The sequence below is a fragment of the Anguilla rostrata genome, chromosome 15, assembly GCF_018555375.3.
Source record: "Anguilla rostrata isolate EN2019 chromosome 15, ASM1855537v3, whole genome shotgun sequence".
Taxonomy (NCBI): Eukaryota; Metazoa; Chordata; class Actinopteri; order Anguilliformes; family Anguillidae; genus Anguilla; species Anguilla rostrata.
In genome coordinates this window covers 36721915-36738908 of record NC_057947.1, presented here as the reverse complement: position 1 = coordinate 36738908, position 16994 = coordinate 36721915, and the positions used below count along the sequence as shown (strand labels likewise).

The following is a 16994-nucleotide window of genomic DNA, read 5'->3' as shown; positions in this document are numbered from 1 at the left end:
AGCGCGGCTCGGGGGGCGGGTGGGGAAACCGCATGCGCCATGGCTTTACCTGCATCTCTTCTGCTCCCAGAAGGGACCTGGGCTCCGCTGACAGGAGTAAAGCAGTAAAATGGCCGCCCCAGCCCCCAGCCTACAGGAACATGCGGTCTTTGCTGTGGGAGAAGCGCGTGTTCAGCTCCTGGGACCTCTTCAGCAGGGACTTCTTCTGCGCCTCGTCGAAGCGGTTCACCTGCAGGTCCATGTCCCGGTCGAACGGCCTCCTCTCCACCGGCCGGTCCTCCTCCTCCTCAGCGCGCTTCTTCATCTTCTTGCTGTGTATGCTGAGGAGAGACTCGCTGCGCTTCTGATCCTGCAGGGGGCGCACACGCACCATTTCAGCCACGGAGCACACTTCACATCACACACACTTACAACCTGGTTCAGCTCCATTCAGGCCAAATGAATCAATTCATCTACACTCATTCATCTACATTCAGCTAACACTCATTCACAAAACTGCAGAGCACATCTGACATCAGAGAGTCTCATTTACACCTGGCCAATAATATCTCACCAGATGTGGCCAATGAGCCAATCAGAGGGTTAAGGTGCGACTGGGGATAAATAGATTAACAAGTTTCATACTAAAATCCAGCTCCCATGCAGTTCCCACAACAGACCATTAAAATCAGAAATATAATTCAGCAGCATCTACAGCTTCTGCAGGTTCAGCTTCACAATCTCTGCTTCCACCTCCACAAACGTGCTGACGGGACGGCTGGGAGGAAGCTGGGGTGTCTGGCCACATAAACGGGGTTCAACCTGTAAGAACCCGACTAAGGGGAGTTTAGATGGCCGAACCTCCAGGATGGTAAGCGGTCAAATCAGCCATAGCCATTTTCTTTTAATAAATCTGATAAACATTTAAAACCCTTTCAGGTGAGGAGAATGTGTCCCTTTCATTAAAGATGTGAAAGTGAGGACGTGTGATCCACTCTGTGAAAAACCTTTCCGGTGGACAGCATGAGAAAAGCAGCCATAAAAGGCACAGATTTGAGCAGCACACCAGTCAGATCCAAACATACTTTAATTGCTCAATCAACTAAAGGTGCCAGAACTGTTCTGCTTTGTTCCAGTCTAATGAAACTCTGGAACATGTTGCCTCATTAGCAAGCAACACTATGCCTGCTTGCTAAACTGCTAATTCTGTCATGTTTTTTTTCACCAGCTACAAACACAAGCATATGCTCACTGGTTTGTAAAACAGGGAGGAATACTGTAAATAAAGAGCAATTTAGCTGAAAACAGAAATAATTGAAGAATAACTAAAGCAGACCAATGTCTCCACACTGGAATCCATCTATTACCAATATGAATAGCTAGGGTTATAATACAGTGGAGCTGGATTTACATGCGCTGCCCTTAGCATACAGTCCTTACCCGCACAGTCACACAGCACAGTCACCAGCACAGTCACCCGCACAATCACCAGCACAGTCACCCACACAATCACCAGCACAGTCACCCGCACAATCACCAGCACAGTCACGCTGCACAGTCACCAGCACAGTCACGCTGCACAGTCACGCAGACTTACGTTATACTTGGACACCTTCTCGGCCATTTTCAGGTCTTTCTGGGAAACGGAGGGAATCTCCTCCTTCTTCTCCTCGCCACTCTGTTTCCCCTCCAGGCGCTCCTGAGGTATGAAAATGACATCACAAACCCGTCCAATCACACCGCTGTCCGGACCCCACAAAACCCCACAAAACCCCACTCACACACAAACCTATCCCATCACACCACTGTCCTCACGAAACCCCACTCACACACCTGCACCCTCCCATCACACCGCCGTCCGGAGCCCACGAAACCCCACACACACACCAGCACCCTCCCAATGCGCAACCCAACTCCAGAGCTTTCGTACCAGTTCAGCACCACAACACCTTATTAAACTAATCAGCTCCTGTTCATCAGTCCATAAAGCACATGCTCCAGTCCTGGGTTAGAACAAACACCCGCATTGGCCCATTTGAGATAAGACTGCACACCCCTGGATTAGAGACTGCCAGTCTTGTGTTGTCAGCTCTTCAGCCATTACATAGTTGTTTAATCTGTCACATTCCTATGACTGTTTACCACTAATTACAGCTATTAGAATCCCTACAGTGACACCTTGAGGACAATAACTGAAATGCAGGTTAAATGTTTCCTTGGTCTCAAACTCATGATCCTGTTCAAAACCTGTCAGATGAGTCATAAATCAAGACCATGATAATTAGTTTATACATTAATCATCATAATTAATATAACTTATAATGTGCATGTTAACTATAGCACACAAGGAATGTGTTCCAGAGTAAGGAATACTACCATTCAAATTGACTGGCAGTAACTAAACTGAGAAAAATAATAAATAGTCATCCCAAGTTTGGCTTAGTTAAATGTGGCAAGAAGTCTTAGCAGCAGAATTCTACTACATGTGGAAGAACCAGGAGTCCACACACAGCAGTGAAAACACCCTGCCCAGCAACTCATCAGAAACACCCTGCCCAGCAACTCATCAGAAACACTCAACCCAGCAACTCGTCAGAAACACTCAACCCAGCGGCCCGTCAGAAACACTCAACCCAGCAACTCATCAGAAACACTCAACCCAGCGGCCCGCCAGAAACACCCTGCCCAGCAACTCGTCAGAAACACTCAACCCACCAAATCGTCAGAAACACTCAACCCAGCAACTCATCAGAAACACTCAACCCAGCAACTCGTCAGAAACACTCAACCCAGCAACTCGTCAGAAACACTCAACCCAGCGGCCCGTCAGAAACACTCAACCCAGCAACTCATCAGAAACACTCAACCCAGCGGCCCGTCAGAAACACTCAACCCAGCGGCCCGTCGGAAACACTCAACCCAGCGGCGCGTCGGAAACACTCAACCCAGGGGCCCGTCGGAAACACTCAACCCAGCGGCCCGTCGGAAACACTCAACCCAGCGGCCCGTCGGAAACACTCAACCCAGCGGCCCGTCAGAAACACTCAACCCAGTGACCCAGAGGCCCGTGGGAAGGCCAAGGACTCTGAGGGCTCGACAGACACACGCACCCTGGCCTTGCGCAGGCGGTCAGCGGGAGTGTCGGTCCAGATGGAGCGGTCCTTGTTCTCCGGTCCGGACCTTTTCTTGAAGGTTCGGGCCCCCAGGCCGATGTGCTGGAGTTCAGGGGGCAGTTCTGTCATCCAGGTCTCCCGGGCCTGCTCCACCGGGCCGTCCTGCAAGCAGCACGGGAACATCAACACTGACCAACGCTGCTGATGCACGGTACAGCACTGACCAACGCTGCTGATGCACGTTACAGCACTGACCAACGCTGCTGATGCACGGTACAGCACTGACCAATGCTGCTGATGCACGTTACAGCACTGACCAACACTGCTGATGCACAGTACAGCACTGACCAACACTGCTGATGCACGGTACAGCACTGACCATGCTGCTATGCGGTCAGCATGACCAAGCGCTGCGTACAGCATGACAACGCTGCTGATGCACGTACAGCACTGACATGCTGCTGAGCGTACAGCACTGACAACGATGCTGATGACGTTGCAGCACTGCCAACGCTGCTGATGCATGTTACAGCACTGACCAACGCTGCTGATGCATGTTACAGCACTGAGCAGCTGCACGCTTCAATACGCTCCAGTACAGACGCAAAAATCTAAACCATCTAAACGTTTAAAAAAGTACCAATACGGAAAAGAAACTATTAAGACATTGACTGTTAATTGCACTGCTGGTGTCTGCAGATCAGCTGATTTAGGAAAGAAGAGGACTCTGCAACACCACACCTGCCATCACTCCCTCAGTTTCAGTTTATTCAGAAATCATATTTTGAATCTTTTTCATATATTATTCCATCGGTGCACACTGACTTGCACACACTGGTTTTGTTAAAGAGAAAACCAAAGGCCAAGAACTTCACTCCTGATTGGCTGCTGTATCAGATGCATTTCTGAACAGTTACTTTATCAGCTGCTCTGCAGAGATCCTTCTCAGTGAGGCAGCCCTTGACAGTTAATCAGGAAGCGACGCTAGAAATGGGGAGCAGTGCTTACATCACCACAGATGAGCTTCTCTTTCATCTTCTCTGCCCTGCGCTCAAACTCCATGGCAACTGAGTTCTGGACATCCCCTTTGGAAGGTAGAGGTCCAATGACGTCATCGCCCTCCCCATCGCTGCTGGAGGCCTACAGAGCACAGGTGACACACACCACAGGAGCACAGGTGAGACCACAGCACAGCCTCACAGGTGAGTACCACAGCACAGCATCATAGGTGAGCACAACAGCACAGGTGAGAACCACAGCACAACCTGTGGAACATCTCACAGGACTGGGTCCTAACCTACAATCTCTCATCTGCATATGAGACTGAACTCTCAGAGATTGCATGGCAATAACTGTACTAGTGAGAGATTTGAACATTGAACATTGACAGGCAGAAATGTCTGATTTTAAGCACTTCCTCTGTGAACAACTGCAATACCCACTCCAAGTAAGAACACACAGAGCAAAGGAACGATGCTCTCTAAGAAAGAAGGGACTGCAGTGTATTTAAATAAAGAGCAGAAAAGTGATACTAAACATCATTTCACTGAGCTCTGCTCACCTCTGCTCTGTAGCCAGGGGGCAGTGCTGGTCCAGGGAAGCCTCCGCTGTCTCTGTCCTCATTTCTCACCTCATCATCATCATCATCATCTTCATCATCCGCGGGTCTACGGAAGCCTGGGGGCAAGGCTGGGCCCAACAGCGGTCGTCTGAGAAAGAGCAGCGTGAGAGATCAGCCTCAAACAGCCCCTGACTGGGTCTGTCAGATCACTGAGAGATCCACCTCAAACAGCCCCTGACTGGGTCTGTCAGATCACTGAGAGATCCACCTCAAACAGCCCCTGACGTTCACCGTTGTTACAGTGCGCCATAAACACGACGATACCTTTCAGGTCCATAAACACGACGATACCTTTCAGGTGAGCTCTGCTGCTTCTGATACCCTGGAGGAAGAGCGGGTCCAAAGAAACCATCTTCATCCTCAGCAGCACTGGGCCTTTTGTCGTTTCCTTCTACCCTGCGTAATTTGCTGCGGAGAAACTAAGCATGTAATTCCAGACCCTTCTTCCTAGAGCATTCTTCCACAACCAATTATAGTGAAAGGACATACAAAATACGTTGTTCACATAATTCAATCACCTTTGTGCTCCACTTGGCTTGACAGTTGATAAATAAATCTACGGTTGAATGATCATAGTCAGAGAAAGTAAGATTACGATCACGGTTGACAGTTTTGCTCTCGGGAAAGTAGCAACCAAGTCCACCTTACTTTGCCGTAGGACCATCCGCACTCTCTTTTCTCCCCGCGCTGGGTCTTCCTCTCTTGAACACCACCTCTTCCGTATCACTGTCCTCAGAGGAACTCGACAGATCCCTCGGCGTATAACCCGGAGGCAGCGCCGGACCTACAACTACAGATAAAGCAGGTTAACCTGCAGTACCATAAGGTCGAAGCGCCTCTTGCCCTGTTTTCGCTACGGTCTTCGGGCGCCTACTGATGACCCAGGACTGACACACGCAACAATTTGATTAGCGATGCAGATATAGTCCAGACGTACAGTTTACCGAAAGAAAAGTTCAATGCTAGTATTCAAATCACACACGCGTTGTTCATTTATGATTAGCTAGCTTATGATGTAACTTAGCTGTTAGCTATTCACTCAATAAGTTAATAAACTTACGCGTGTCCTCGTCGGAATCGTCATTGCTGCTTTTCCTGAAACTTGGAGGTAGAGCGGGCCCGATTATGTCGTCTGACATTGCAATCTGTTCTTATACCAGAAAATGAAATAACACCTTGTTAGCTTGAATGTTCAAATACCATGACCCCGAATGCCTCCGGAAGTAAATAAGGAATGGAACGGATATGGGGCAAAAATAGAGAGAGCGTCTGCCGCTTAGCGGTGTTAATGATATACTGTCGTTTCTTTCCTTTTTTAAGCCTTGGTTTTCACTGTCACAGTTCATTCAGTGTAATGCCTGGCATGAAATAAAGCAAACCTGGCTTCTTAAGTGCACTTTTTGTGTGTCTTATTTGCTGTAGGAAATGCTCTGTTTATCACCTTGGATAAATATGAATGCCAAATAATAATAATTATACTTTCGGCAAAAACTGTTGACCTGTTTGTTCTATAAAAGAAACTACAACTGACGCATGTTGACGTATGTCGTATCACAGGATATGACGTACAGTTTACGGACGCGCACATGTTTTCGACAACGTACCCGGAGGAGGAGGACACGTGTGGTGGCATGAAACAGTTTAGCAAACAGTCTTATTTTTACGAGAAAATAGTATCGTCATGCACAATTCTGGATATTTTCCACCGCCCGTGTTTAACTGCCCACCTCCAGGGCAGATGATAAGGCCCCCTGTGTTTAACTGGCGACCTCCAGCTCCTGGCACGTTTTATCCGGAGAACGCGAATTGGTGGCAGCCGCCGCCTGGTCCATGGGGCTTCAACAGCGCGGGGAATGAATACAACGCACCGGGATACCAGAGTGCTGGGTTTCAGCCTCGCCGCACGCATGGTTTGTTTAAATAACTTGTTAACGTACTAGATGTCTCGCTGTCCTGTTTCATAACTTCTGTCAGTAGCCTAGCTGGTAGCTACACTTGCTAGGTTGCTTTATAACCCCGATATGTTGTTGATAAGCGAAATAGGCTGATTATATGTGATAATCTTTGCGTATGAACGTACTGTCGTCACGTCAGCTTTGTGAGTTTGATGCTTTAGCTCGCTAGTTACTTGCATTGCCGTGTAAACCACCAGGCGCATTAAAACATACAGTAGATAAGGTTAGTGCTGGAGTTCTCGTCGCGTCAGCAACGCTAAGTTAACTAAATGTTTCCTTCATGGGCAATGACTTTGCTTGTAATCGCGCAGTAAGTTTAGAGCTTGACTAGATGTGAAATAATTTGCACTGTTTAGTTTTTGGACTACAAACCCAGTCACGTGTTTTTTAAACGTTTGCAGGACAGTACCACAATCCCGGACGTCAACGTGGAGGCTTAGAAAATGGACCGAGCCGGAGCGGTTGTGGTAAACAGGTAACATTACATTTATCAGATACCCTTATCCGCTGTTATTTGTCTAACAGTGACAAACCTATATTTCCTGTCCAGACCAGAGAGTATAACTGCAAAATCAGTTAGGCACTACACGTAGGTTGATTTATTCCTACCGTGACCCATAATACTAATCATAGATTTATAAAGCCAAGATCCACGTAAAGCTTTCAATTACAACATTTAAACAATGACACGGGCGCTAGGGGTGTAAATAAGGTCGGAGCCAAGATGCAGACTGAAGAGATGAGTTTTAGACTTGCTCTGAGCTGAACGGGTAGTCAGTCTTACAAATTCAGTCCAGGGGAGAGAGCTGCTTAGAAATAAACCGATCTACTCTACCTCTCCTGTGTGTAGCCATCCTAAAAGGTCATTAGAGGCAGAATGGGCACAATTGTGTGTGCAAATAAACTGTTTTCCAAAAATATTCTTGCCTGACTTTGCATCAGACTTGCACTCAGTATCTCTGGTGGTAGGCTCCAGCTCCTCTGGCAGAAACGGATAGCTTTGTAGCACCCGGCTGAGACCCGACTCTACATGAAAGTCATAGACTACTATGCCTCATGGCAAAGGTGTGTATACCACCTAGTGGACTCATTACATCATTACATGAGGGATCAAGGAAGGTCCAACACTGTTCACCTAGCTGTAAAAGCCAGTCTTTGCAAATGTAATTTATGTGCACCAAATATCATTTTTTAGTCAATCCATTTATTTCTTGTGGAAAGAGTGCAAAAAATGGACAAATACTGTTTCAGTATGCATCGGTTCTTTGACCTAAAGCGAAGGATCGCTTCTGTGCAGTTCTGCTTTACTTCTCTACATCTGGGACACTTCTGCTGGAGGAAAAAGCAACATTTGCTATGAAGGAAGTAAATCGCTTGCAGCCGAAACTTACCTTCGCTACGTCTTTGCGTGTCCCTGTGGACAACTGGCCTGGTAGCTGCACTGTCTGTGAACAGAGCTGCCCTCCGGAGATATCCCACTGCTTGAGTGCTCTTTGTGTTGGCCATGTTGACTTTGAGAAAATGGCTCATAAAAATTTTGATGTAAGTTGTTTTTCTCTCCCAGAAGAGGAAAAAGGAACCGGCGTTCACTCATTTCTGTGATACATGTGACAGAGGCTTTAAAGACCAACAGAAGTACGATGACCACGTGGCACAGCACGTCAAGGTATCGCGTTCTGGCCTTTATTCAGGTCCAGGAAGCAGAGCAGTTTCTGTTTTATTGTGATATTCTTGCATCCTGATATATTTTCTGTTTACTTGTATGGAGTTGCTGTGCTCGTTATGATTTTAAGATGTGGCCTTCATCTCTTTTCAGTGCTCTGTGAAAGACTGCTCTTTCACAGCTCATGAGAAGCTGGTCAGTCTTCACTGGAAAAATGTGAGTGTTAAAGTTTTCCAAGGTTTCAGTTGCACAATTGTGAAGTATATACTTTAGTTGTGATGCCTACAGCACGTGAATACATTCTATACACACAGTCATAAGAAAGCTATCAATATAAAATTGAGGAAAAATGTATATGAAAAGTGTGATATCTACTGTTTGAATTAGTACTTCTGTATTCCTGAGGCCCTGATGCTTTCACCTTTTGTGAGTCCCTCTGGATGAGAGTGGCTGTTGAGTGGGTGTAATGAATAGTTACGCTGGATTTTATGTCAAGCTTTAGTACTTCTAATTGAAGAGGTCTGCGGTGATGCATTTTGAGCACATTTTATATGTAGCCTGGACTGGTGTGGTTCTGAGGCCAGTGTTTGTTATGTTTTGTTCTGGCAGGTTTTCAATTTGAATAAAATGGAAATTTAGCAGAATCCTGGCCTGTATTGGCCATTTTTTCACAGAAGAAAGTTCATAGCAAGGATTTTATTTTCCTAATATAACAACTTGGCAGTTATCACGTTTAATGGAATTTGAGTTATTGGCGAGTTATTTGGGGGGGGGGGTTGTAACAGAGTACATTGCAAATCCCAGCCGAGTCTTGCTGAACAGTAACACACACCTGCGGCTTCTCTGCCTCAATACTCATTATGTAACAGTTATCCGTGGCCATCGGGTCTAGTTCTCGCAGTAAGTGTACACAGGACACAGGACAGATTCTTCAGTGTAGCCTTTATAATGGTATAGAATGCTCTAGATTCATTGAGATTTAATATTTGAAACCACATTTTTAAATGTCCTGTCAGTGTAGAAAAGCATCAGAATTCATATCGGTTTGAATGATTTTCTTTGGGGTCCAGAGTTATTCTGGCCGGTGGCCTCTCTAAAACCCGTTCTCTCTCTCCCCAGAACCACGCCCCTGGGGCGAAGCGGATCAAGCTGGACACTCCGGAAGAAATAGCAAAATGGAGGGAAGACCGGAGAAAGTCAGTGTAACACGGTGTATCTTAGCAACGTCTGAATCCCCAAACCCAGCTTGGGCTGGCTCTGCACTCTTTGGATGCTGCTTGGCAAAGCAAACCTCCGACTCGAGTGAACTGAGCTTGTGTCTGTCAGCAGACCTTGAGTGCAGAGATTTTTTATTTTCACTTGATTTATGGATTTGCTTTTTTATTTAATTTGTTAGTTCTACCTGAAAATAAGAGTCCCTGGTACAGGTAGAGCCCCAGGTACAGAGCCTTGTACAGGCACAGGTAGAGTCCCAGGCACAGAGTCCCAGGCGCAGAGTCTGCTAGGGTTTGTATTGGCAGTAATTGGCCACTGGGTGGAGCTCTTTACCTGTGAATTCACCCTGTGTTGCAGTGTCACAGAACTGTATTTGGCAGGTATTTATGTTTTTGAGGAGCTGCGTTATAAAATGTGGCTGAAATGAATGCTTTGTAACTGTGAGGCGTAAATGTTTTTCTTTAGGTATGAACAGAACTTTCTCCTGACGGTTCGAGTGATTTAACACTGAGCATGTTTGAGGGCTGAAGTATTCAGTGATTGTGTCAGTAATACGTCATATTCAGTGTCAGTCATGCCTCCTTAAACACAGTTAATAATGGATTTGCATCAATATACCAGATGCCCTGTTCCCCTTGCTTTCAGCTCTGTGACCTCCATACCGTGTGGCTTGGTCCTCAACCCTGTGATTTTCCGGTGTTTACGTTTTTTCCTCTATGTAATCGATAGACTCTGATGCAGACAAACGCTTGTGGGGACAGGCAAAATCACGAAATGGGGTGCAGAGAGATTTGGTGGAACCTGGCATCCAGTTATGATTTTTTAATGGCCCAGCCATTTTATGTTGTTGAAAAGCTAAGTTTGATGGTTGTCTTGCTGCAGGAACTACCCCACCATGTCCAACGTGGTGATGAAGATGAAGATGATGGACGAGCGAGAGGAGAGGGGGGAGGTGCTGGAGACGGCTCAGTTTGGGTATGCGCATGTGTATGGGGGGTGGTGGCGCATGCCAGTGAGGTTATGTGGGTGACCATCATCTCCCTGATTCAGAGTTGGCTTTTGGTTCAGCTTGACTACTGTGCAAAGAACACACTCTTACGGTTATCTTTACTGGACTCCACAGTGCCGTAAGCGAGAGCTTCTGTGTTAGGCTTAACGCTGTATTTCTCTAGAAGGTTCTGTGTTTAGCTGAACGCTGTATTTCTCTAGAAGGTTCTGTGTTTAGCTGAACGCTGTATTTCTCTATAAGGTTCTGTGTTTAGCTGAACGCTGTATTTCTCTATAAGGTTCTGTGTTTAGCTGAACACTGTATTTCTCTAGAAGGTTTTGTGTTTAGCTGAACGCTGTATTTCTCTAGAAGGTTTTGTGTTTAGCTGAATGCTGTATTTGTTTCTCTGCGTAGGAAGATGAGACGAGGTCACATGTCCTCTGGCAGGAGGCGCGGGTTTGAGAGGAGTAACCGGGCGAACCCGGGAGCTGAGGATGAGCGGGGGAGAGTGGCCACCCCGAAACAGACACTGAGCAACCGGGACCCCCTGGGAGTGCTGGCCCAGAGCGACTCGGGTCAGTGTCCCCACTGAGTTGTGTTCTGAGGCCCCGAATCCACACAGAGTGGCCACTTTAAAAACATGCTCTGATATCCAGGGGATCGCTGTACCGTATTCAGAACTTGCATGTCTTTCACCATCTTTATATGCCTGTGAGCGTCTGTCAGGGCAGGCGCTAGCGCTGAGCTAACGGAAACCTGCTAGCGCTGAGCTAACGGAAACCTGCTAGCGCTGAGCTAACGGAAACCTGCTAGCGCTGAGCTAATGTTAACCTTCTAGCGCTGAGCTAACGGAAACCTGCTAGCGCTGAGCTAACGGAAACCTGCTAGCGCTGAGCTAACGGAAACCTGCTAGCGCTGAGCTAATGGAAACCTGCTAGCGCTGAGCTAACGTTAACCTGCTAGCACTGAGCTAACAGAAACCTGTTAGCGATGAGCTAACGAAAACCTGCTAGCGCTGAGCTAACAGAAACCTGTTAGCGCTGAGCTAACGGAAACCTGTGGAAATCTCTGCTCTGACCTCGCAGATTCGGACAAGGACAGCGCTGCGGACGGCAAGAAGGAGGGCCTGACCGTGACCCCGAGACACATGACCTCCGGGCTGGGGTCCCTATTGGCCAGCTATGGCTCCGCCTCTGACAGCGACAGCGAGCAGGAGCCCGTGGGTGAGTCAGCTGATTGGCTGCCGTGCCTGGGGGTTTCTGCTTATCTGTTTAAGAGCAGCACTGTCTATCTGCTCATCCAGTTAGCCTCCATCACTGATAGACTATGCGCCCCTTTTTCATCATACAAGAAATGAGAAATGGAATGGATGAAGTTTGGACCTGGATTGCATTGTGAAGGTTCCCACTCTTCCACTGAACCTCTCTCCTTCTAATTCAACACTTATTACGCTGTGTTGCGTTTATATATGCTTTTTTTGGTGGGTGGGGTTGGTCTTTGACCGTTAGTGGATGAAGTGGAGTGGCAGCGTAGGAGAATGGTTGGACTTATTGTACATCGCTTTGGATGAAAGCATCTGCTAGGGCGAGCTGCATGCATGTTATTTATTATTTATCTAATATCAACTGTTGAAAAATTATAGTAGTTAAAAAACATAAAGCAGGACACCTCACAACAGCACATCACACACACACACACACACAGCATAGCACACATCACATCACACACACAGCATACCTCAACATCACGTCACACACACACAGCGTACCTCAACAGCACATCACACACACACACACACACACACAGCATACCTCAACAGCACATCTCTCACACACACACACACACACACACACAGCATACCTCAACAGCACATCTCTCACACACACACACACACACACACACAGCATACCTCAATGGCACATCCTCACGTTTATCTGTCCCTCATTTCTGTCTGTGTTATGTGTTCTGAGGTACGTGGGGTATGAGTGTGTGAGTATGGTGTGTGTGTGAGTGTGCTTTGGTAGCTGTGTGTGATGTGTGTGGGTATGTGTGTGATGTGCTGTTGTGGTGCTGTGTTGTGTGTGATGTGTGTTGTGGTGTGTGTGTGTGTGTGTGTGTGTGATGTGCTGTTGTGTGTATGCTGTGTGTGTGTGTGTGTGTGAGTTGGGTGTGTGTGTGTGTGAGTGTGTGTGAGGTATGCTGTGTGTGAGGTTGCTGTGTGTGTGTGATGTGTGCTATGCTGTGTGTGTGTGTGTGTGTGGTGTGTGAGTGATGTGTGAGGTAGTGTGTGTGTGTGTGTGTGATGCTGTGTTGTGTGTGTTGTGTGTGCTGATGTGTGTGTGTGTGTTGCTGTGTGTGTGCTTGTGTGTGTGTGTGTGTGTGTGTGAGGTATGCTGTGTGTGTGTGACGTGATGTTGTGAGGTATGCTGTGTGTGATGTGCTGTTGTGTGCTATGCTGTGTGTGTGTGTGTGTGTGTGTGTGTGTGTGTGTGTGTGTGTGTGTGGAGATGTGCTGTGTGCTATGCTTTGTGTGTGTTTGTGTGTGTGTGTGTGTGTGTGTGTGTGTGAAGTGTGTGTGTGCTATGTTGTGTGTGTGTGTGTGTGTGTGTGTGTGTGTGTGTGTGTGTGATGTGCTGTTGTGTGCTATGCTGTGTGTGTGTGCTATGCTGTGTGTGTGTGTGTGTGTGTGTGTGTGTGTGTGTGTGTGTGTGTGTGTGTGTGTGTGTGTGTGTGTGTGTGTGTGTGTAACAGGGTGCATGCTACTAGCGGTTAGCAGCCTGGTCTTGCGACTCATTGGCACATTTTAGAACGCAACTACGTGCGAAATTAGAGGCCATGGTGCCCTTTAAAATGCCCTGATTTCGCCCTCACCCATACTGTCTGTAACTTATGGTCTGTTTTGTGTATTCAGTATTATTCAGACCTGCTGTCGGTGCTGACCCTTGCAGAATAGGTGAATTACAGAATAGGAAATGTCCGTGGAAAGATTGGGCTGTCTTAGAAACTGCTGGAATGTGTGTGGGTGTCGTTTAAAATGAATTAAAATGAAAAAGGACATGAATGTGTTCTGTCTGTTGTTCCAGCGATGCCCATCCTGAAGACCAGTAAGGCCTTAGAGGAGAACCAGGCCCTGCTGAGGTCACTGCCTGCCAGGGCCCCGAGTTCAGCGGCTCAGCCGGGCGCAGTGACACATCCCGACAGCAGGGGGTGCCATCAGCAGTCCCATCCCCAGTCTGCTCGGCCCCACACTGCCTCCTGTAGGCCGGGTAGGGGAAGGAACGTCTCCGCTCCTCGCCGGACCACCCTGCTGGAGATGGTGAGGCTTCTCCTGCCCCTCCTTCTGCTCTTCCTCCTGCCTGCCCCTCCTCCTGCTCCTCCTCGCTGTCTGGTATTATAATTAAATAATTGTGGAATTAAGCCCGATTTGAACATAACCAGTTTACTGATCTTTTCAGCCACATTTCTTATGGGAATTTTTGGCCACATTTTTGTTCCTGAAAATATGAAACATGAATTGTTTTCTTGAGTTTGTTCTAAAGTTAAATGGAGTATGTTAGCCGTCCTGAGAGTCACGAGCCGTGATGATAAGCTCTTCACTAGACGACCTGCGCTGGGTGACCCCCCGGAGGTCAGGGTGATGTCGTGGACAGGGCTGTGCAGCAGATGTGCTGTGTGATTGCGCTCTCTGTCGCTGTGTGATTGGCTGATTGCGCTCTCTGTCGCTGTGTGATTGGCTGATTGCGTTCACTGTCGCTGTGTGATTGGCTGATTGTGCTCTCTGTTGCTGTGTGATTGGCTGATTGCGCTCTCTGTCGCTGTGTGATTGGCTGATTGCGCTCTGTCGCTGTGTGATTGGCTGATTGCGCTCTGTCGCAGTGTGATTGGGTGATTTGCGCTCTGTCGCTGTGTGATTGGCTGATTGCGCTCTCTGTCGCTGTGTGATTGGCTGATTGCGCTCTGTCGCTGTGTGATTGGCTGATTGCGCTCTGTCGCTGTGTGATTGGCTGATTGCGCGCTCTGTCGCTGTGTGATTGGCTGATTGCGCTCTCTGTGACTGTGTGATTGGCTGATTGCGCTCTGTCGCTGTGTGATTGTTTGATTGCGCGCTCTGTCACTGTGTGATTGGATGATTGCACTCTCTGTCGCTGTGTGATTGCACTCTCTGTGGCCTGAGTGTGTCCAGTCGGTCAGCACATAGAAACGCTGAGAGGTGCTGTGCTGGAAGACTTAATCTCAGACTCTGTTGTCAGGCTATGAACCCAGCTGTATGATTTCGGTGAGGTCTTACCTATTATCTTGAGCCAGAAAAAGGAGTTTGTGCTCCTGTAAGAGTCGCCATTTAATGGGGCAGACTTGGTGTCATTAGAGCTGGTAGTCCGGCTCTGATGTATCTGCTGGAGAGATTCTGCACTCACTCACTGCACCATACATTAACCTGCTGGAATTAATTATGTTCTTTAATAAAAAAGGTCAGAATTCTTCCAGCTGCTGAAGCTAAGGTGGCTTCATTTTCCTGTAACAGTGAGATGATGAGTAATGGCAGTTCTTGTCTGCAGGCTGATTGATGGTCATTCTGTGAATGTGATGAAAGCAATTTTCTAATTTTGGGTAAAATGGGTCCCATATACAGGCATGGGTTCACTGCTCGTCGGTTTTGGTTCTAGTGTATCTCTTTAGCGTTTTCAGCCTTCAGAAAAGCTAAAATGAAGCAGGGAGTTGGCCTGTGTTACAACCTGTAAGCCTGTAGTAGCTCTGACTGTAATGAGGAATACTGGTCACATTTTCCAGTGTTGGCTGCAGCCGATCAGCTAATCCGGGCTGGAAGCAGAGCTGATGACCAAATGAAGCGTGTTGCGCGGTGAATTGTGTTATTTTTGTCTGGGAATGCTAACGGCCGTCTTTGTTTGGGTGCAGCTGCTGGCCCCGGAGATTCGCCGCGAGCGGAACGTGGTGCTGCAGTGCGTCCGCTTCATCGTTCGGAACTCCCTGTTCGGACTGGACCGCCAGCGTCCGGAGTGCCAACCCACCGACGGCGGGCGCCACAGAACCGCTACGGGAGCTGAAGATCAAATTTCCGTTGCCGCGGGAAACCCATCGGCACACGATGCTGTGATTGATGGAACCCACCACGGAGGAGGAGCCTGTGAGGGTGGTGGGCGGGGCCTGGAGGGCGGGGCTGTGATTGCCGGTAAAGAGCCAATAGAAGAGAGATGGCAGAGACCCCGGGTGGAGAGTGCTGTGATGGGCGTAGACCGCCATCCAGACCGCCATCCTGCGGACGATAGCCCTAATCTGGGAGAAGCCCAGAGCTCCCCAGCTAAGGACACGGTTATTATTCAACACTGCCCCCCAGAAGACACCTGCAGTCAGCTTGGAAACCCCCAGACTGGTGGGTGTGACTCTCTAGGAGAGGGTTCTGTGAGTGTGGACACGCCCCCTTCAGGAGAGAGTGCTGTGAGTGTAGACACGCCCCCTTCAGGAGAGGGTTCTGTGAGTGTAGACACACCCCCTGCTGGAGAGGGCCCTGTGGGTGCTGTAGACACGCCCACTGCAGCACAGAGTGCTATGGGTGCTGTAGACACACCCCCTGCAGAATGCAGCCTACCAACAGCCTGTCCTCAGGATGACGAGCAGAGCTCTGGAACTCGGGCTGCTGTGATTGGTGGAGACCCAAGCTTTTCACTGGACACGGACGAGAGCCAGAAGCTTCCAGAAGGCAACGGAAGCCCTCCAGCACACGCTACTGGGCCCCACGAAGGCCACTGCACAGCAGAGAATACTGTGATTGGTGGAATTGATAGCCTTGCAGAACATGTGCAAGGAAGTGAGCAGCCTTCTCGCTCTGTTGTGGATGACGAGATCTGGGAGATTCCTGCAGCTTATCTACAGAGTCAGTGATGTTCTCCCATCTCCATCAGTCAACATGAATCTGACCTTTGACACGTCATCTCCAAATGGACCCATTTTCTGTTTTGAATTTGTGAAAATTTAGAAGAACCTGAATATTTTCTTTTCTGTTCTGTATGTAATATAAACAAATAAAGGAAAGTTAAAAGGAAATGTGAGCAGTTATTTTTAGCAAAAAGGCTTTAAAAACCATATTGTGTATTATTTTTGAGTTCAGGGTGTGGTTCCTTGTGCCTTCCCTGTATACATTTGTTTTACCTGTGATTTTTGGTGCTTTTGATGGCTTTTGTAGTTGCATATACCATCCTGAATTTAGTTGAGCCTTGCAGCTTCTCACATCACATCACCTTGGTGGTGGCTGTGCTTAAAATGGCCACTGGGGAAGTTTACTGGGGAAGTCTGGAGTTCTCTTCCCCGGAATCAGGTGCAGAGTCCATATGACCATTCGACTGATACAATGAAAACCACCTCCAGGTGGTGTCCACCTTGAGAATGTTTTCATTTCTTACCTTTAAATGACAGAGGATTTGTTTACCGATTTGTTCGTTTTTCC

At 47.9% G+C, this 16994-nt stretch overlaps 2 protein-coding genes across 2 annotated transcripts; one reads left to right on the top strand and one right to left on the bottom strand.

Annotated features, from left to right (window-relative positions):
• Positions 1-39: 39 nt before the first annotated feature.
• On the bottom strand, positions 40-5954 carry gpalpp1 (GPALPP motifs containing 1). Its single transcript, XM_064310348.1, has 8 exons — positions 5774-5954; positions 5362-5503; positions 5005-5121; positions 4654-4801; positions 4101-4232; positions 3090-3254; positions 1577-1678; positions 40-349 (listed from the first exon to the last, which is right to left on the bottom strand). Exons 1-8 carry the CDS (start codon positions 5850-5852, stop codon positions 131-133), a joined length of 1104 nt encoding a protein of 367 aa, XP_064166418.1. The 5' UTR covers positions 5853-5954; the 3' UTR covers positions 40-130.
• A 289-nt stretch (positions 5955-6243) lies between these two features.
• On the top strand, positions 6244-16594 carry nufip1 (nuclear FMR1 interacting protein 1). The gene is made up of 10 exons (XM_064310346.1): positions 6244-6623; positions 7070-7143; positions 8233-8334; positions 8485-8547; positions 9451-9527; positions 10429-10521; positions 10949-11109; positions 11620-11757; positions 13618-13850; positions 15449-16594. Exons 1-10 carry the CDS (start codon positions 6395-6397, stop codon positions 16430-16432), a joined length of 2154 nt encoding a protein of 717 aa, XP_064166416.1. The 5' UTR covers positions 6244-6394; the 3' UTR covers positions 16433-16594.
• The last annotated feature ends 400 nt before the right edge of the window (positions 16595-16994 follow it).